At 38.2% G+C, this 21963-nt stretch overlaps 1 protein-coding gene across 7 annotated transcripts in view; it reads left to right on the plus strand.

Moving 5' to 3' along the window:
- The window catches only part of HERC1 (HECT and RLD domain containing E3 ubiquitin protein ligase family member 1), a 231466-nt gene that overhangs the window by 181836 nt on the left and 27667 nt on the right, over window positions 1–21963 (plus strand). For 5 of the 7 annotated variants that reach the window (XM_033189823.1, XM_033189825.1, XM_033189826.1 and 2 more), the window contains exons 45-60: window positions 492–760; window positions 1486–1538; window positions 2564–2764; window positions 3809–3983; window positions 6166–6436; window positions 6569–6782; window positions 8162–8418; window positions 10014–10141; window positions 11173–11300; window positions 12645–12845; window positions 14368–14498; window positions 16861–17060; window positions 17749–17854; window positions 19305–19451; window positions 19796–19897; window positions 21207–21380. In XM_033189823.1, the coding sequence (XP_033045714.1) occupies window positions 492–760; window positions 1486–1538; window positions 2564–2764; window positions 3809–3983; window positions 6166–6436; window positions 6569–6782; window positions 8162–8418; window positions 10014–10141; window positions 11173–11300; window positions 12645–12845; window positions 14368–14498; window positions 16861–17060; window positions 17749–17854; window positions 19305–19451; window positions 19796–19897; window positions 21207–21380 (2757 nt within the window). The remainder of the gene's footprint in view (window positions 1–491; window positions 761–1485; window positions 1539–2563; window positions 2765–3808; window positions 3984–6165; window positions 6437–6568; window positions 6783–8161; window positions 8419–10013; window positions 10142–11172; window positions 11301–12644; window positions 12846–14367; window positions 14499–16860; window positions 17061–17748; window positions 17855–19304; window positions 19452–19795; window positions 19898–21206; window positions 21381–21963) is intronic. The other 2 variants (XM_033189828.1, XM_033189829.1) reach the window with 1 other exon arrangement.

A 21963-nucleotide genomic window follows, 5' to 3' on the forward strand; every position in this document is an offset into this window, starting at 1 on the left:
TATGTATACATTGTTTAGCATTACATTTTTGTAGTAGGGAGACCAAAAAGCTCATAGGTGTAAGTCCTACAGAAAAGAGAATCTGCTATATAAATAAGTGAATCGTAATGATTTTTCTCAAAAATTCATAAAATAGGTATGCATTTTGTGACCAGATGAAAATTAATTCTTTTCACTATTTTTTTTTTTTAAAAAAACCTCGTTTCAAGATAGGACAGATTGTCATGTTTATTAACTTTTCTCAGTAGGATACTCAGTTACTTGTATTATTGATATAACTTACTAGAGTGAGAGAGGGCAAAGAACACCTTCAGATTGTGTTATCTGAATTCTGATTTGAAAGAAATATTTATGTAGCATTAAATGAACATGGAAATATTCTAGCATCTGTAATAAAGTAGTTAATTTAATATCGTAAATAATCTACTTGGCACTTCTTGGTTTTATGTTAAATTGACTGTAATCATTTGGTATGAAATCCTTTTGTGCAGCATGTTTGCGAGTCTGAAGACAGGGAAGAAGTGGTGGTGTGTGAACTGTGTGAATGCAGTGTCGTCAGCTTCAATCAGCACATGAAGAGAAACCACCCAGGCTGCGGGCGCAGTGCAAACCGCCAGGGCTATCGCAGCAATGGTTCCTATGTGGATGGCTGGTTTGGTGGTGAATGTGGGAGTGGAAATCCATACTACCTGTTATGTGGCACCTGCAGGGAGAAGTACTTAGCCCTGAAGACCAAATCCAAGACAACAAGTTCTGAAAGGTACCTTGAAATTGTCTAAATATCCAGACCTCCTGAAGATACCTCATACCTTAAGTCTTGGGAACTATAGATTTTTCATGTGAGGAGTTGCATTTAACCTTCCCTGAAATCCCATGATTCCTACACTTTGGGCAGAAGGGATGGATGGGGTTTCAGAAATTCATGTTCTCAGGAATAGTGGCATGGCAACATATCCTTCCCTGGAGTTTGACTGTGTTAACCTTTGACTTGTTGACAAGTAATGGTCAGGACCCTTTCCTTAACCCTCAGGAGGCTTCTACTCAATTCTTTTCATTGGTGTTTTCTACCATATTTCTGGCATTTTAATTAAGATCTTTTTCCTGATTAAAAAAAGACTTTTGATTAAATGAGTTCCATAAAAATATTATCTCTTTACATCCTTAATTCCTAGAGAGTAGGTTTGTTGCCCTTATTGTCACCTATTAAAATCTTTAAGGCTTTATGGAATAGAATTTGGTTAAAAGAGTTGTTTTAGGTAACCCAGAAATCTCCCCAGTAGTTTGGTTAAATAATCATTGATGTTGTAAGCATGTGTGTACCTACATACCAGCAGTTTTTATTATGTTAGCCTGTAACATGAAACATACTTTTTTATTTTGTGCTGCTTTATTAATGACCTCTTAAAATGTTCTAATGACTTAATTTGCATTTTGGGGTACTAACTGTTTTATATAAAAATGCAATGTTCTTCATGTTTGGTGCAGGTACAAGGGACAAGCTCCAGATCTAATTGGCAAGCAAGACAGTGTGTATGAAGGTAGTTTGTTTTGAGAGCCTCTTTATTTTACATGTTTTTTTATATATCCTCTCTGCTTAACATATGTTACTAAAATTCACCTTCGTGTGTGTGTGTTTGTATTTGTGTACATGTTAACTTAAATTTTCCCTTAAAAACTCAAGGTAGTTTAATAGCAACAACCCTGGTTTAAAAGTCATAGGAAGAGAACCTGGTTTCAAACATCAGCTTTACCACAGAATATTAATTTCTATTTGGTGTATTTTTTTTCAAAGTAGGGAAAGGATATGGTATATTTTGCATTTCCACCCTAATTGTGGAAAGTAAAAAATAAATAGAGATGAGCATTGATTTTTCTGGAGCACTCATTTTCTTGAAATAACTCGTTCCCTAATGATTACAGACAGCTAAGAACTCTTTGTTAGACCCATGACAGTATTTTTAATTAGTTTAAACCTCTATTACCAGCTGTAGCATTTGCTATTGCTGTCAATTTATTTAACTACATTGACTCCCTTTCCCTGAGAGTCTCACTTATGCTTCAGGAGTGCAGTTTGGTTAAGTTTGCAGGAGATGGTGCCGTAGTTCATTGTGTGGTCACTGGACTTTCAGTCCATCTGCATTTTATTTATTTATTTATTTATTTATTATTTTTATTTCTTTGAGATGGAGTCTCACTCTGTTGCCCAGGCTGGAGTGCTGTGGCGTGATCTCAGCTCACTGCAGCCTCCGCCTCCCAGGTTCAAGCGATTCTCCTGTCTCAGCCTCCTGAGTAGCTGGGATTACAGGTGCACACCACCATGCCTGGCTAATTTTTGTATTTTTTGGTAGGGATGGGGTTTCATCATGTGGGCCAGGCTGGTCTCAAATTCCTGACCTCAGGTAATCCACCCACCTCGGCCTCCCAGAGTGCTGGGATTACAGGCGTGAGCCGTCGCATCTGGCCGCTCATCTGCATTTTAGATGTGTTTTCAGAATAACCATTGCCAGCAGATTTATGTAATATTTATACTCACATACTATACATTTATTTATTTAAATTCCAGAAGACTGGGACATGTTGGATGTTGATGAAGATGAAAAGCTAACTGGTGAAGAAGAATTTGAATTGCTTGCTGGACCGCTTGGTTTAAATGACCGGCGCATTGTACCAGAACCAGTTCAGTTCCCTGACAGTGATCCACTAGGAGCATCAGTAGCAATGGTCACAGCCACCAACAGTATGGAAGAGACTCTAATGCAAATAGGTAAACTGAAATGCTGATTTGCATTGATTTTATAGCATCTACTGTAGTTTGTTTCTTAGGTAAATAATAATAATAATAAAGTAAAAGTAATTAAGACTAATGGTTCAACCATTAGTGTGTTATCTCACCCTAACAAGTCTCTTTAGCCAGTTGTTTTAACATTTTGAAGGTATAATGTGATATTAAGTTTTGGCTGGGCATGTTGGCTTATGCTGGTGATCCCAGCACTTTGGAAGGCCGAAGAAAGAAGGTCACTTGAAGCCAACAGTTCAGGACCAGCCTGGGCAACATGGTGAGACCCATTTCTATAAAAAAAAAAGAAGAAGAGTAGCTGGGTGTGGTGGTGTGCACCTTTAGTGCCAGCTACTCAGGAGGCTGAGGCAGAAAAATCGTTTAAGCCCAGGAGTTTGAGGTTATGGTGAGCAATGATTGAGCCACTGCACTCCAGCCTGAGTGACAGAACCAGACCCTGTCTCAAGAGGAAAAAATAAACTTTTAAATTTTTTTTTGTCTTTCATGATATCGAAGCAATAAAAAGATTTATAAGACTTGTTATTTAAAAGAAAAAAAAAACTTGGTGTTAAGAGAATCCTGTAACCAACTCAAAATTATTGTGCAGTCTTCTTTTTATTTGGGTGAGAGGGTGTGGTAAATTTTTGGTATAGGGAATACAAAATAAAGAATTGGGTGGTATTGGTAATTCAGTCCTTTATAAATTCTCAAAGCATGTTTTTAAAACTATCTTATATCTTTCTTATCAGTAGATGTGATACATGGACAAAATGAACAAAACAATACTTAATGGAAAAATTTGTCCTATGGTAAATACATTGTTAACATAGAAATATCTAAGTTAGAAATATCCAAGTTTAAACTTAGAAATATGTGAGTTTCTCCTAAGAAATTTTCTGTATAACCAAGTTCCAGATGAGCAAAAGACATTGGTTTGTTATGGAACCTCTGTAGAACAGGAAATTTTTTTAGTAGTTCAGATGTATTTTTTTTATTACCTTATTGAGAACGAAACAAAATTATGTTTTTCAGGTTGCCATGGCTCCGTAGAAAAGAGTTCCTCTGGGAGAATAACGTTAGGAGAGCAGGCAGCTGCCCTAGCAAACCCTCATGACCGTGTGGTGGCTTTAAGGAGAGTGACTGCTGCTGCTCAGGTTCTTCTGGCCAGAACCATGGTCATGAGAGCACTGTCTCTTCTCTCAGTCAGGTAAGTGTTATTTTATGTCATATGATGCTAAGTTAACTTCTAATGTACGTTAGCTGGGAGTCTGGTGGTGTTTGGGAGGGTGAGATAGAATTTTAGAAGCTTGACTATGTACTGTTGAATGAAAGATGTTAGACGTAGTCATCACTGTTATTCACTCAATTGGTCTTTCAGTTAATACTTGACTCTTTTTAGGTAGAAAATAATGCCATTATCACAGCTGAGTAAACTGCATACATTTTATTTTGTTGCTTGAAATGGGAAACTAAGGCTGTTGATCCAAATGGTGCTGGATTAAAAACTAAAGGTCAAAATGTATTGACCGTCTGTGTAGCTAAGTCAGCCTGCAGATACCATCATGGGGATCCTTGCTGTTTTCAGACTGTGGATTGTAATGTAAAAAGGGGATGAGAATCAGAAATACCTAAAAGATAGCCGTTTAAGAAGTGATGAAGCAGGAATATTTAATGGCAAATCAGTGAAGGCAGAAGGATCCTGAAATGAAAACAAAATTTCCATAAGACAGTGTGCTATTGGCTCAAGGATAGGCAAATAGGATAGTACACAAGAGAGTTCAGAAACCGACCCACACATATAAATAAACACTTGATTTATGACAGTGGTTCACACTGTAGAGCAATAGAGAAAGGATATTTTTTTCAATAACTGAAGCAGGGTCTGATGGTTTATCCACATAGGAAAAAAAAAAAGCCTTGGTCCCAACCTCATATTATATAAAGCAAATAGTTATAAAGTGGCCCTTAGATTTAAATATGAAAGAAAAATCAGTAAAGTTTATTGAAGGTAACATAGAAGAATTTCTTCTTGATCTTGGGACAAGCAAAAATTCCTCAAGCAAGTCACAAAAGGAATCTGCCATAAAAGATCGATAAATTGGAATACAATAAAATAGAAAACCTCTGTTTACCAAAGTGATTTGAAAAGTAAGAAAGTAAAAAAGCAAGCCATAGAATGGGAGAAGATATTAGTAATGCATCTAACCAACAGAATGTGTAAATAATTCCTATAAGTTAACAAGAAAAAAACAACCCAGAAGAAAGTGGGCAAAACACATTAAGAAGTGTTTCACAGAAGAGGATCTCCAAATGGCCAATAAACATGAAAAGATGTTCAACCTCATCGAGTCTTCGGAGAAATGAAAATTAAAACCCAATGTGATTAGGAGGCCAAGGTGGGAAGAACCCTTGAGCCCAGGAGTTTGAGACTGTCCTGGGAAACATAGTGAGACCCTGTCTCAAAAAACAAAACGAAAAAAACACCTAAGACAAAAACCCCACCAATGAGATACTACTGCACACCCACAAGAATGGCAAACATTTAAAACACTAGGGAGAAAAAAGTGAGTGAAACAGCTAAAACTCTCATACATTGTTAATGAGAAAATAAATTGGTATAACCACTTTGGAAAACTGTTCGATAGTATCAACTAAAGCTGAACATGAATATACTCTGTGACCCAGAGATCCACTTCTGGGTGTATATCCAACAGAAATACTTAAATATGTGCCCCCTAAAGACATCTCCAATCGTTTCTGGTAGTACTATTCATAATAGCCCCATGTTGGAAGCCACCTGATTGTCATCTGTTTGGATAAATGAACTGTGGCAGATTTCATGTATATGTCAATGAAAATGAACTGCTCAATGCTACAAGATTTGGACGAATCTTACAAACATAATATTGAAGAAGCCAGACACAGAAGAGTACATACATTATTATTCAATTGATGTAAAGTTCAAAAGCAGGCAAAACTAATTTGTAGCTTTAGAAGTCAGGATAGTGGTTGCTTTTGAGAGCATCGTGACTGAGAAAAGCCCAAAGCAGGTTTCTGAGGTACTGGCAATGTTCTGTTTCTTGATCTGGAGGGTGGTGACATGGGTTTGTTCAGTTTACGAAAATTTGTGCTTTGTGAACATTCCTGTTTTACTTTGGCAGTTCAATTGTACTTCAAGTATATGCCAATATTTATTAAAAGGAGAGAAAGTTTAGATGCCAGTTTTCAGCTCGGTATCTTTGGCAACTCTTAGGACATGTATGGCTATTGATAGTGCAGGTTACATTTTATTATGGTTGTTGATGCTGTGAATGATATATGGGACTGCAAATGGTCCCTTAAGAAATCCATTTTCTTTATCCATCTGAAATGTTTTTCTTTACTGGCAGTGGTTCCAGTTGTAGCCTGGCTGCTGGTCTTGAGTCTCTGGGGCTAACAGATATCCGAACACTGGTTCGATTAATGTGCTTGGCAGCGGCAGGGAGAGCCGGCCTCTCCACCAGCCCTTCTGCCATGGCTAGCACCTCAGAACGATCACGAGGTGGGCATAGCAAGGCCAACAAGCCTATCTCTTGCCTGGCCTATCTGAGCACAGCAGTGGGATGTCTGGCATCAAATGCTCCTAGTGCTGCCAAACTGCTGGTACAGTTGTGTACACAGGTAAGCTAGTTTCAGAACTTTTCCCTATTACATTACTTATTTCTGACTGATTCTTGAGCCTTTTGAAATGAAATATTTTTGTTCCAAAATTACATGTAAAAATTAAACCTGTTTTTCCAATTGCTTCTTCAGAATTTGATTTCTGCTGCAACAGGTGTAAATCTAACCACAGTTGATGACTCAATTCAGCGAAAGTTTCTACCCAGCTTTCTCCGAGGAATTGCTGAAGAGAACAAGCTTGTGACCTCCCCAAACTTTGTTGTAACACAGGCCCTTGTGGCATTGCTAGCAGATAAAGGGGCCAAACTAAGACCTAACTATGATAAGTCAGAAGTTGAAAAGAAAGGTAGGTTTCATACTACTGAAAGATACAGTCTTCTAGTCGACTTTATTCTTATTTTTAAATAATGTTTTTACATTGTTAGTATATGATAAATTATGACATGTGAGTTTCTTAAGTTTAGAACATAGAAGAAGTGCATGGATACTTTTTCCACTGTGTATGGAAACAAATATTAGAAAATGTACCATGTTATTTTAGTTACAGATTATGATTTGGGTTGCCATAGATAATAATCCTGGTAGATTTCTTTAATAAAATTTAGATGAAGGTAGTGTGATTTTTCTCTTTGTTTTAAGATTATAACACTTTGAAGGCACTACTTATCACTACTATCTGCCTTTCTCTTCATCAGGACCATTTAGCCAAGAGATATGGCTTTTGTTTTTTGTTTGTTTCTTTTCGAGACAGTCTCACTCTGTCGCCCAGACTGGAGTGCAGTGGCATGATCTTGGCTCAGTACAACCTCCACCTCCTGGGTTCAAGTGATTCTCCTGCCTCAGCCTCCCAAGTAGCTAGGATTACAGGCACATGCCACCACGCCTGGCTAATTTTTGTATTTTTAGTAGAAACAGGGTTTTGCATGTTGGCCAGGCTGATCTTGAACTCCTGGCCTCATATGATCCGCCCACCTCGACCTCCCAAAGTGCTCAGATTACAGGCATGAGCCACCACGCCTGGCCGGTACTGGCTTTTGGATCTATCAGCCCAGTTCCTTGACTGGCTACAATCACACCATCACTTTTGAGCAACAAAAGCCAAGCTGTTTTTCTTAAAGGCATGCTGTCTCTGTCCTGGTTTTAAAATTATTCCTGCTGCTTTCTTAGTCTACTGAGTCCTTGGAGAAAAGACTACTGATTGTTGTGTAATAAAATTTATTTATTTATTTATTTATGAGATGGAGTCTTGCTCTGTCACCCAGGCTGGAGTGCAGTAGTGCGATCTCGGCTCACCGCAGCCTCTGTCTCCCAGGTTGAAGCAATTCTCCTGCCTCAGCCTCCCGAGTAGCTGGGATTACAGGAACGTGCCACCACACCCAGCTAATTTTTTTTTTTTTTTTTTGTATTTTCAGTAGAGATGGGGTTTTGCCATGTTGGCCAGCCTGGTCTCGAACTCCTGACCTCAGGTGATCCTCCCACCTCGGCCTCCCAAAGTGCTGAGATTACAGGCATGAGCCACCACACTTGGCCTAAAATGTATATTTTTAATGAATCGGATTTCTTACAGAGTTTGATGTGAGATAAATGCTTTATTTCTTATGTGCATATTTTAGTGAAATAATTACTGGGAAAAGTGCTAATTCTTAAAAGATATGGGTTAACCCATTTGCTTGTTCACCACCACCAGATCTCACCTGAGCATCATTTCATGTTTTGTTTAAGCAGGTTTAATTGCCCAATTGTATGCCCATCCTTCCTATGATCCTTCTGCTGTAGGCCCTCTGGAGCTGGCTAATGCCCTGGCAGCCTGCTGCCTCTCCTCCAGGCTGTCTTCACAGCATCGGCAATGGGCGGCTCAGCAACTCGTGCGCACTCTTGCTGCACACGACCGTGACAACCAAACTACTCTGCAAACACTCGCCGATATGGGAGGAGATCTTAGAAAATGCTCCTTTATCAAGTTGGAGGCTCATCAGAACAGAGTAAGTATTTTGAGTGTAAAGTGTGTTAATCACCTTATGTAAGATGAAATAGTCTCTGCCCTTCTCAAAGAGCTCAAAGTTTAGGTCTCTCTCTTTGTGTCACTCTCTTTTGCACACGCACACATACACACACATGCACACAATTACAAAAATGTTCCTGGCAGTTACCAACTCTGCTTTCTCTGTATGCTGGTTTGATATAATAGTATACAAACGGGAGAATTGGATGGGGGATGAGAAGAAAACCAAAGGAATAGCTTCACAAAAGATGAAGGCTTTTGCATTTGGCCCTCTGTTATCTGTGGGTTCCATATCCATTGATTCAACCAACTATCAATGCAAAATATTGGGGTAAAAAGTAATGATCCAATACTAAAAAATAATACAAATAAAAAGTACAGTATAACTTTTGTGCATAGTATTTACATTCTATTAGGTATTTAAAGTAATCTTGAGATGATTTAAATTACATGGAAAGATATACATATGTTATATGCAGATACTACCCCATTTTTATAAGGAATCTGTCTGCAAATTTAGGGTAGGGGATCATGGAACCAATCACCCACAGGTACTGAAGGACAACACGCAAGAGGAAAAGAAATTGGCCTCACTATTTTAATCTAACCCACAGGGTCTCTCAGCTATAACAAGAAATGAAGGTTGAATTGTGTTACTTAATTTTTTTTTTTTTTTTTGGATGGAGTCTCACCCAGGCTGGAGTACAGTGGCGAGATCTTAGCTCACTATAGTCCCCACCTCCCAGATTCAAGTGATTCTCCTGCCTCAGCCTCCCGAGTAGCTGGGATTACAGGTGTGCACCACCACACCCAGCTAATTTTTTGTATTTTTAGTGGAAACAGGGTTTTTCCATGTTGGCCATGCTGGTCTCAAACTCCTGACCTCAGGTGATCTGCCCGCCTTGGCCTCCCAAAGTGCTGGGATTACAGGTGTGAGCCACTGCACCCGGCCTACTTAAACAATTTTTAAAATTATTTCTTAGTCTGTGTTATTTATTTTATAGTACATAAAATGTTAAAGTACTTATTAAGTAAATATATTTAGTAAAGATTATAATAGGTCTCAGATAATTCAAATGCATTAGTGCATAGTACCTTAAAGCTATACGTCAAATAAGTATAGCCTCAAATATATTTGCAAGCCATTTAGAAAAGAATGGAGGCTGGGTGTGGTGGCTCATGCCTATAATCCCAGAACTTTGAGAGGCTGAAGTGGGCAGATCACTTGAGGCCAGGCGTTCGAGACCAGCCTGGCTAACATGGTGAAACCTGTCTCTACTAAAAATACAAAAATTAGCCAGGCGTGGTGGCACATACCTGTAATCCAGCTACTTGGAGGCTGAGGCACGAGAACTGCTTGAACATGGGAAGTGGAGGTTGCAGTGAGCTGAGATTGAGCCACTGCACTCCAGTCTGGGCAACAGAGCAAGACTTCATCTCAATAAAAGAAAAGAAAAGAATGGATGCTTTTCTTTTAATTTCATGGTAGGTTTTTAAAAATTTGATACAACTTTTTCAAATAATAAAATCATATGAATCAAATATTATTAGACTTACCCGTTTCTACTTTTCTAGGTAATGACATGTGTTTGGTGTAATAAAAAAGGTCTTTTGGCTACAAGTGGCAATGATGGCACTATCCGCGTATGGAATGTTACCAAGAAGCAATATTCACTGCAACAGACCTGTGTGTTCAACAGATTGTGAGTGCTAACATCACATGTATACCATTTAAAATAAGAGAATCCTAAACATGCCTCATCTTGGTTGTGTTAATGTAATCATATTGTCACTAAAAGTTTTTGAAATTTTCTTTTAGATTAGTATTACTGTATCTTCAGTGTGTATTTTTAGCTTTCCAGGATAACAATTCAGAAAACATAATTTTAAACCATCTGTATCTGGACTTAGAATTAAATCAAGATCTACTGGTAAATAAACATTCAGCTATGTAAAACAGTAGGCTAATTTGCCATAGGTCTTTAAGAGTTGTTTAGGAATTAGAGTAATTATATTGCTTCTGTATCAGAATGTAGCATTTTTAAGTTTTTTTTGTTTTTTTTTGTTTTGTTTTGTTTTGAGACGGAGTTTCACTCTGTTGCCTAGGCTAGAGTGCAATGGCGCAATCTTGGCTCACCACAACCTCTGCCTCCTGGGTTCAAGCAATTCTCCTGCCTCAGCTTCCCAAGTAGCTGGGACTACAGGCACCCGCCATCATGCCTGGCTAAGTTTTGTATTTTTAGTAGAGATGGGATTTCACTATGTTGGCCAGGCTGGTCTCAAACTCCTGACCTCATGATCTGCCCGCCTCAGCCTCCCAAAATGCTGGGATTACAGATGTGAGCCACTGCGCCTGGCTGCATTTTTAATAATTTTATAGCCAGCTGTAGCTCTTTCTTTTCTGAAGACCTCCCAAGAGATTAGACAAATAAGAATCAATGTCTTCTGAATAATAACCATCTGTACAACCCATACAAAATTCAGATGTGTTTATTGGCAAGTTGTGTACTAATTAAATGAGGAAAAGTCTAATATCACTCTTTGGTAATTCATTTTTCATATGATGACAAATATTAATGAATGTGTAACTGTTAAATACTGCTAGCCAAGGTTTTGAAACAGAAGAATCAGTTACACACTCTAGTCTATGTGAAACCTTTATTTTAAGGTTTGGGGTTTAATTTACTTTTGAATGATGGGGATTAGAATTGCATACTTATCTGTTATATTTTAGGGAAGGGGATGCTGAGGAAAGCCTGGGATCACCCAGCGATCCAAGTTTCTCACCAGTTTCCTGGAGTATCAGTGGCAAATATCTAGCAGGTGCTTTGGAAAAGATGGTGAATATCTGGCAAGTTAATGGTAAGAGTCATGTAAACACTAGTAAACTGCTGAAACTAGTTTTTTAAAACCTTCCTCTTAGTCTTCTGAGTCCAAACAGTGGTTTCTCTTCACCTTGAAACTCGACAAGCCTTCCAACAACTTTGAAAATCTATGCACTGTGTGCTTCAAATTAGAGAGGAAGTGCTCATTTATTGACTTTTCTTTCTGAGACTGTCAGCTAACCTAGTAGTTATAAACTTAAATTTTTTTTCATGTACTACTAAGTATTCAGAATAGGATTTGAGGAGATGTAGTCGTCACTGAATTTTAAGCTATGTATTCTTTTGAATTGCTTGAAATATTTCTATTATGTTTATTTTGTAGGTATAAATTCTTGTCAGTTTTTACTATTCCTCTCTGGAAAGTAAAAATAATTATTGTAATATTGAGCTTTTTAGTATTTTTGTTTTTTACATATTTGAGGAATAGCTGTTCTGTGTCACATATTTGAGGAATAGCTGGTCTGTGTCACATATTTGAGGAATAGCTAGCCTTAACTGCAGGTAAGTTTCTTAACGCTAATCTGGTTATCAGTAATTGTTGAGAAAGGACTTAAGTGCTTGACATCTGTACATTCAGTGTTTTTCTTTACACTCTCTTCTATAAAGGTACCATTTTGTCCTATTAATAGTTACAGATAGCCAGGCGTGATGATGTGTGCCTGGAACCTTAGGGAATCAGGAGGCTGAGGCCCAAGGATTGCTTGGGCCTGGGAGTTTGAGGCTGCAGTGAGCCATGATCATGCCACTGCACTCACTCCAACTTGGGCAACAGAGCAAGACCCTCTCTCAAAAAAAAAAAAAAAAAAAAATCAAAAAACAACAACAAAAAAACAGTTACAGAAAAACATTAATTTTATTTATTTATTTATTTTGAGATGGAGTCTCACTCTGTCACTCAGGCTGGAGTGCAGTGGCGTGATCCCAGCTCACTGCAGCCTCCGCCTCCCAGATAGCCGGGACTACAGGCGTGCGCTACCACGCCTGGCCAATTTTTTTTTGTAGTTTTAGTAGAGACGAGATTTCACCATGTTTGCTAGGCTGGTCTCGAACTCCTGACCTCAGGTGATCGACCTGCCTTGGCCTCCCAAAGTGCTAGGATTACAGGCATGAGCCACTGCGCCCAGCTGAAAAAGTTTAATTTTATGATCATATATAGTATATAAATGAAGGATCCTGCCTTCACAGTCTTATTTATTAGCAGGCTATTATGAAATTCGGAACTGCTTTGAGTGTGTTTTAGAATTAAGTAGTATTTATTTTTGTTCCTTTTTTTCTTTTTAATAATTAAGTAACAACTAGTTAACATTTTTTCCCTCTTTAGGAGGAAAAGGATTAGTAGATATTCAGCCTCATTGGGTATCTGCCCTGGCTTGGCCAGAAGAGGGTCCGGCTGCAGCCTGGTCAGGAGAGTCTCCAGAATTGTTGTTGGTGGGACGGATGGATGGATCTCTGGGACTGATTGAAGTTGTTGATGTGTCCACCATGCACCGTCGAGAATTGGAGCATTGCTATCGAAAGGATGGTAAATGACTGCACTTATGTCTAGTTGGTAGAGTCTCCAACTTCCTTTCTAGACTTAGCTTTTTGACACTTACTTTTAAAAATGCCAAGTGAATATTATCTTTGCTTTGTTTTCAAAATTTTCCAGTCATATTTTAATTCTATTTAGTTACTGAATTGAAAGATATTTATCTCCCAGCCCCCACCACACATCTCTGCCAAAATGAGATTTAATAGTATTATAACATATTAGTCATTCATCTTTTGTGTGGCTTAATATTTATAGCAGATTCCAAGTCTCCTTGGAAAAGTTAGGACTGTCCAAGAGAAAAAAAGATCATAATCATTGATGGAGATGAAATTTTGTGTGTGTGTGTGTGTGTGTTTGAGAAGGAGTCTCACTCTGTCACCAGGCTGGAGTGCAGTGGTGTGATCTTGGCTCACTGCAACCTCTTGACTCGCTGATTCAAGCTATTCTCCTGCCTCAGCCTTCCGAGTAGCTGGGATTACAGGCATTCACCACCACGCCCAGCTAATTTTTGTATTTTTAGTAGAGACAGGGTTTCACCATGTTGGCCAGGATGGTCTTGATCTCCAGACCTTGTGATCCCCCTGCCTCGACCTCCCACAGTGCTGGGATTACAGGCATGAGCCAACGCGCCTGGCCGAGATGAAATTGTCTTTAAAAAAATTAGTAAAATTGAAGTAATGGAGGAAGGGGGAAGAGGGGAATTCCTGGTCTGACAAGAGAGTGGGAAGTCTGCTTTCTTCTTACTGTGGTGTTCCTTTGAATATGAATGCATCTCACTAGATTTTGTTGGTTGTCTGGGGGAAGCTGGGTAATTCAAAGGTCATAGTGCCTGCTTACATGGTATTCCATTAACAGAAGAGGTTTATTTTGTTTGTTTGAAAATAGGTAACACTTTGATAGGGTTGAAAAATTTAAGTTTTAGAACGTATACAGTGAAAAGTCTTTCTCCCATCTGCTCAATTCCCACACTCCCATTCTACCCTCACAGATACTGTTTTTACTTCTTTTGTAGCCTTTCAGTGTTACATATACTTAAAGAAGCAAATAGAAATACAGATTGTTAGAACAGAACATTTTGATAGAATGTGGAAACATACTGAATAGGGAATATTAAATCAGCAGAAAAAGAGATGTAATTTTCTTTCTGTGATTTGAATTATTTCACTTCTTAGTATCATGGTAGATTCTGGTCCAAAAGGAAAGAACCTATGGTGACTTAAAATCAGCAAAGCAATTTAATTTTTGTCTTTATTTTTCAACAACCACCTGAAAAAGAATGAAAGATTATAAATTAGGTAGTCCTTGTCACAGTTAAGTGACACTTTTAAAAAGTATGCTACATGGAATCCCCACTGTACGCCTACATTTTGTCTGAATGCATTAAAGAGCTATTTGGAAACTTACTTGCAGTGGTTACATTATCATTATTTGTTTCAGTCTCTGTCTTTTAAGTCAGACAATGACAAATAATTCTCTTTTTCTTATTCTTTTTCTTTTGTTTTTATCATGTTAGTGTCTGTTACTTGCATTGCATGGTTCAGTGAAGACAGACCATTTGCCGTGGGATATTTTGATGGAAAATTGTTACTGGGAACAAAGGAACCACTTGAGAAAGGAGGCATTGTTCTGATTGACGCACATAAGGTAAATGCATCTTTTAAAAACATAATTTTATGGGATACAAGTGTAATTTTGTTACATGCATAGATTACACAGTGGCGAAGTCAGAGATTTTAGGATATCCATCACCCAAATGACATACATTGTACCCATCAAGTGATCTCTCATAATCTACCCTCCTCCCAGCCCTCACCCTTCCAAGTCTTCCTTGTCTACCATTCCACACTCTAGGCCCGTGTATACACATGAGTTCCCTTTTCCCACTTTCTTGCCAACAACTGTTGTTTTTTGTCTTTTTAATAATAACCACTTAAAAGTGAAAAAAATCTAATATTTGTCTTTCTGTGTGTGACTTATTTCACTTAAGATAATGGGGTCCAGTTCCAACCATGTTGCTGTAAAATACCTGATTTCATTCTTTTTATGGCTCCATAGTATCCCATTGTTTATGTATACCACGTTTTCATTATCCGGTCATCCATTGATGGACACTTAGGTTGATTCCATATCTTTGCTATTGTGAATGGTGCTGTGATAAACGTATGAGTGCAGGTATCTCTTTGAGGAAATGATTTATTTTCCTTTGGGTAGATACTCAGTAGTGGGATTGCTGGATCCAATGGTAGTTCCGTTTTTTGTTCATTGAGAAATCCCCATACTGCTTTTTGATAGAGTTTGTACTAATTTACATTCCCACCAACAGTGTTTAAGAGCTCCCTTTTTGCCACTTTCTTGCCAGCATCTGTTGTTTTTTGTCTTTTTAATAATAACCATCCTGACTGGGGTGAGATGATATCTCATTGTAGTTTTATTTTTTTATTTTTTTTAATTTAAATTTTAATTTTTTTTAGACAGAGTCTAGCTTTGTCGCCCAGGCTGGAGTACAGTGGCGTGATCTTGGCTCACTGCAATTTCCACCCCCCAGGTTCAAGCAATTATCCTGCCTCAGTCTCCTGAGTAGCTGGGATTACAGGTGCCCACCACCATTCCTGGCTAATTTTTATATTTTTAGTGGAGACAGAGTTTCACCATATTGGTCAGGCTGGTCTTGAGCTCCTGACCTCAAGTGATCTGCCCCCCTCAGCCTCCCAAAGTGCTGGGATTACAGGCGTGAGCCAACGCTCACGGCTCATTGTGGTTTGAATTTGCTTTTCTTTGATGATGAGTGATATTGAGCATTTTTTCATATACCTGTTGGCTATTTGTATATATTCTGGTAAAAGCATCTTTACCAGATAGTTGCTTTTTCTTGCTTTTTTTTCCCCCCTCCTGAGATGGAGTCTTGCTCTGTCACCCAGGCACAATCTCGGCTCACTACAACCTCCGCTTCCTGGGTTCAAGCAATTTTCCTGCCTCAGCCTCCTGAGTAGCTGGGATTACAGGTGCCTGCCACTACTCCCAGCTAATTTTTTTTTTTTTTGTATTTTTAGTAGAGACAGGGTTTCACCATGCTGGCCAGACTGGTCTTGAATTCCTGACTTCATGATTCGCCCACCTCAGCCTCCCAAAGTGCTGGGATTACGGGCATGAGCTCCGGCACCCAGCCTTCTTGTTTTTTTGTTTTTTTTTTACTCTACTATTGCTTAATACTAGTTTCTTTTAAAATTTTTTTATGTCAGTTAGCTATAACTTAATGTTCTATTATTGCACAAAATCTTTGGACAGTGGATATACATGGATAATTCTATGTAAAAATAAATAAGCCATGAAAGAGTAAAGCCAAAACAGTTATGAACACCCTGGGAATACCTCCCAGGGTGTCAGAATGCCTCCCAGTAATGTCAGAAATTCCATTCATGAAGAATGATTTTTTTTACCTTAAACAGAAGTTACCAATTCAGATATTTACAGGACCATCTAGGCGAATAGCATAAATGCGTGAAACCAGAAAGTTGGAAGGTGTGGAAGAGGATTGAAAAATAAAAATAAAATCAGAAGAGCCTAATGATCACAGCCATATAAACACAAAACGTATCCCAGATTCTTATAAGTGTTTGCTGTTGAGGTGTGAGGGGAGCTTTTTTTTTAAGTCTCTTCTTTTTCATACTGTAATGATTACCAGTCAATAAGGATAACTCTTAATATACATGCTAATGAGAGATAACATATCCCTTTTTAGTCAGAATTTCATAATTCATTCATCCTACTAACATTTGTTGAGCTTTGACTGCAGCAATATATATGACACAGACTGTATTAAAGGGTAAGTTGGTCTAGTGATTGGGAATGATATGGTAGCATCTGATTTGCATAAAATATTGATTTCAAAATAATTGAGTTATAGAAATATAGATGCTAAGAAATATAGGTTATATATTACTGAATTTAAAGTATCTGTGAAGGAAACGTTACTCTGATTTTTTTTTTCTCTTCCTTCCATTTTAAGGATACTCTTATTAGCATGAAGTGGGACCCTACAGGTCATATTCTTATGACTTGTGCCAAAGAAGACAGTGTGAAACTCTGGAGCTCTATTTCAGGATGCTGGCGCTGTCTACATTCACTCTGCCATCCCTCTATTGTAAATGGCATTGCTTGGTGCCGCCTTCCAGGGAAAGGATCCAAGTTGCAGTTACTGATGGCTACGTATGTTGTCAATTTGCATCTATGCATCTTAGTTTTTATATTAGTATAGACTGTTATTTGCATTAAGTGTGGCTTCTCAGTAGTCTTAAAGAGTTTATTGCCAGTTACTATTCTTATAATGTGTAACATTATAAGATGACCTCGCTGGGCGTGGTGGCTCACACCTGTAATCCCAGCACTTTGGGAGGCCGAGGCAGGTGGATCACAAAGTCAGGAGATCGAGACCATCCTGGCTAACACGGTGAAACCTCGTCTCTACTAAAAATACAAAAAATTAGCCGGGCGTGGTGACGGGCGCCTGTAGTCCCAGCTACTCAGGAGGCTGAGGCAGGGGAATGGCGTGAACCTGGGAGGCAGAGGTTGCAGTGAGCAGAGATAATGCCACTGCACTCCGGCCTGGGTGACAGAGCGAGACTCCGTCTCAAAAAAAAAAAAAAAGATTACCTCAGAGAAAAGAAAAAGCAGTAATTGTCCAGTGTGAAACTTGGTATGTAATCTCCTTATCTCTGGGTGTGATGTTGTTAGAATATTGGCCTCGGTTATATTTCTTGTAAAAGATTGTATGTACTACAAATAAGTTTAAAAAATAATGTAGTGGTTCTGTCAGATCTTAATTGATTGCAATTTGGAAATATTTTTACTTACGCATATTGACTTGTTTTGGTTTTATGTAATCAATTTTTTTAAGTGGCTGTCAGAGTGGTTTAGTGTGTGTTTGGCGTATTCCGCAAGATACTACACAGACCAGTGTGACTAGTGCAGAAGGATGGTGGGACCAGGAATCAAATTGCCAGGTAACATTCTGGTGTTTTTGAAGACTTTATCTGAAACTATGGAAAGTATATTACATCAAAGTAATTCTCCCTTGGTTACTAAAAAAGTCATTAGCATATCCCAAAGGGCAAGATCCATTGGGAAATATAAGTAATTGTCATCCTGAATTAGCTTAATTTTTTATAAATCAGAGATACCATAATTACTTGGTCAAATGAGATATTCCATACATATTAAGTGGTGACTGTTACTGTGATAGCGGATATAATTAATACTACAGATAGAGAAGTCATAAGTTGTTAGTACATTAAAACAGAAACTCCATGGGAGCACATCCATCCAAAGAATCTTCAGCTGATGCCAGAATCATTGCTATGGAGAATGATTTGTTTACGTTAAACAGAAGTTACAAATTTATATATTTAGAGAGCCCTCTAGGCAAGTAACATAAATTCATGAAGCTAGGGTCAGAAGGTTTGGAGAGGGCAAAAAAACAAAACCAGAAAAAAAACGAAGAAGCATGCATGCTTTATATAAAGGCACACAGCTGATTGTCAGTTTCCAGAATTAAGAGCCTGTTGTTACCAGATTGTTTTATTTTTTTTCTATAGATGCTAAGAATCCAATGTTTAAGTAAAATCTCCCAATATTGAACATTGGCACCTAACTTAAAATTGTTTAAAACACTGAGTGGCCAGTCAGATTGCATCTCTGAGCTTCCAGTTTGTAACTTCTGTTGCCTTCCTTTTGCTCATGATACCCTTGGAAGAAATACACTTTACGTCATCTTTGGGTAATGAATACATCTAGTATTATGTTGTCATAACTGAAAGGAAGAAGGAGCTTAAGGGTGGGTAGAAAGGGTGAAGAGGGAGGGAAGGAGTAGCCAACTCACTAATAGGAGAATATCACAGAATATCACAGCAGTGGAGGTGGGAGTACTACAGATAAGTCTGGTTTACTCTTTGTGCTGGAGGGTAACCCTATAGACAGGCCTTACCTATGTCACTTCTAAAGCCTGCAGAACAAATGTGTGACAGACAGAACCATCAGCCGACAAAAAGAGAAATCTATTTACATAGAGTCAGCATGTGCAGTTCACAAATGTTAGGGTATAAAAATGAAAATTACATGAAGTGAAAATTTAAAAATTAAAACACTGGTTACAAAGTAGTTAGAATTTTCCTGTCTCTGAGGGATAATTAGAACTTTGAGATGTTATTTCTGTAGTTTGAAGACTGGAAAACTAGTTTAGAAATACATTTTTTTAAAGAAGATGAAAGTCAGCTTCAACAAAGGAGAATCAGGTATTTTATTATTGATTCAGTCAAGCTAACTATCCTTTATGAGGAAAATTCTCTCCCCCTTGCCAATTTTATTCTGAAATATAAAATTTCCAAGAGTGAATGATAAATCTTGAACTTATAATTTATCTTTATTTTAATGCATGTTAAAAATAATGAATTTCAGGATGGATGTAGGAAATCGTCAGGAGCCAAGTGTGTTTATCAGCTGCGGGGACATATCACTCCTGTTCGGACTGTTGCCTTTAGTTCTGATGGGTTGGCCCTGGTGTCTGGTGGACTAGGTGGGCTCATGAACATTTGGTCTTTAAGGGTAAGAGCATAGATTTTATTTTTATGTTAGGAATATTTTGACATTAACTTAAACACATATGATAAAAATTAACCAATCCTAGAAACATTTTATATAGTAATCTCTTGAATGCTGAGGAAACTTCTTTCAGAATCCTCTGCCCTTACATTTTTCTTACTAATGATAAGTATTTTTAAAATCAGCTGGGTCCTAGACAATGAGGTAGTAGGTATGTGATTGGACATTGCTGAATTTAGCTAAAATGTAGACTTTAGAATATGTTTTTGTCAATGTGAAGTATAAACTTAAATGTAAATTATACCTAAAGTTCAATGATCTGTATTGGTAAATATATCTCATTTTAGGATGGCTCTGTCTTGCAAACTGTTGTGATAGGCTCTGGAGCTATTCAGACCACAGTATGGATTCCAGAAGTTGGAGTAGCTGCTTGCTCAAATAGATCAAAGGTAATATTGTAGTTATAACAAATGATGGGGTGTAAGCTTGTAAGGAACTTCAGAAATCATAGTGTAACCACCTCACTTTATGGAGGAGAAACCTGATATCCAGAGGGATTACTACTTATCCAAAACAGTCCAACTATTGAGTAGCAGAAGGAGAATTAGAACTTAAGTCTTCTGCTTTATAGTCTAGTACTTTTTCTACTACACCCCATACTTCGGCGACAGTGCTTAGATGTTGAACAATTTCATTTCCATTGGAAGTGATGAAGTAGATTTTGACTTTCTGCCATGGTTTTTGACAATAGCACTAAACTATCTCAAGGCTGGGCACAGTGGCTCATGCCTGTAATCCCACCACTTTGGGGAGGCTGGGGTGGGCAGATTGCCTGAGGTCAGGAGTTCAAGACCAGCCTGGCCAACATGGTGAAACCCATCTCTACTAAAAATACAAAAATTAGCCAGGCGTGTTAGCAAATGCCTGTAGTCTCAGCTACTTGCAAGGCTGAGGCAGGAGAATCACTTGAACTCAGGAGGCAGAGGTTTCAGTGAGCCAAGATTGCGCCATTGTACTCCAACCTGGGCGACAGAGCGAGAGCCCATCCCAAAGGAAAAAAAAACTATCTCAAACAAATTTTCCCTGGAAAGAAGCATTGCAAAGCCATTTAACTAAGTATACAAAATATATCTTGGCTTTCAAATTTAATATTCTAGGAAAAATGCTCGTCCCCTGCTGTGAAGTAATTCTATGATATAACATTATTCCCTACAGTATTACTTTTCATACCCTTAAAGATTAGAGCCAATGTGCCGATTTAATTTACATTTTATATGGTTAAATGATGTTAAAATAAGCTGTAAACCTTCATGAAAGGTTCTACTGAAAGTAAAATGTAGAATCAGACCCTAGGCAGTAGTGGCCTGTGCAGAATAAGCCATAGAGCCAGAGTTAAAGCAGTGTTACCTCTTTTGCAGCTATCCTTGTAGTCATGTCAGACATGACTTTTGAAATATACTAGATACCTTATTCTGCAAGTTCTGAAGAAATAGTTAATAATTGACGTTATTTCCTTTTAAAGTACCAGCTAATCAGAGGTAGTTCACAAATTTTATTATATCTCATTATTTTTTACTTAGACAAAATTTAGGATATTTTGAAGTTCCATAGGCATTAAAAGTATAGCCTTTTTGGATATACAATATCCAAAAAGCAAAGATGTCCCAGTTACTAGAAGGAATTTCACAGATGAAATGGTGATAGCATTATTTTTTATTTAAACAAATTTATCATGTGACATAATTTATTTTCAACCAGGATGTTTTGGTCGTGAATTGTACAGCAGAATGGGCAGCTGCCAATCACGTTTTGGCAACCTGTCGGACAGCACTGAAACAGCAGGGTGTTCTGGGATTGAACATGGCTCCCTGCATGAGAGCATTTCTGGAGCGGCTCCCCATGATGCTTCAGGAGCAGTATGCCTATGAAAAGGTAACTCATTACACTCACTCCTAGAGATCCACAGATATCCAGTGCTTTCAATTTGATTATAGCCTTGAACTTATCCCTTAAGAGCATGAGGTCTGAGGAAAATAAGTGGGGTTATTTGGGCAGAATCAAATGAAGGTAAGTCATGCCTAAAAGAGTTGTTCAGCAACCCTAAGTCTATTCTTGCTTTATTTTCACCAGAGTAAAATAAGGAAACAAACAAACACCAAGTTTGTATTACTGTTGTTCAGATTGTTTATTCACTCCAAAGCTTCTTAAAATACCTATGCAGCAGAATTCCATCTTCCCTTTTCTGACCCACACATGTATCTATTTTTATATGGCTTGGCCATTCCAAAGTTGAGGGATAGGGATGGATGCGGGTATCAGAGTGAACATTGTCTCCACTTGTGAGATAAATCTTTGTGGAAAATTTAGTGTAAGAGCTATGTTGAATTGAGTAGGGTCATTGAATACTGGAATGAGGAATTATAGCATTTGAACTTGTCCAGACAGTGATCCTAAAGTAGCCTGTCTTCCAGCCCTCAATAGTCACAGTGTACTGACCCCAGCAGAACTCTTTGAT

The sequence above is a fragment of the Trachypithecus francoisi genome, unplaced genomic scaffold (genome assembly GCF_009764315.1).
Source record: "Trachypithecus francoisi isolate TF-2019V2 unplaced genomic scaffold, Tfra_2.0 Lachesis_group3, whole genome shotgun sequence".
Lineage (NCBI taxonomy): Eukaryota > Metazoa > Chordata > Mammalia > Primates > Cercopithecidae > Trachypithecus > Trachypithecus francoisi.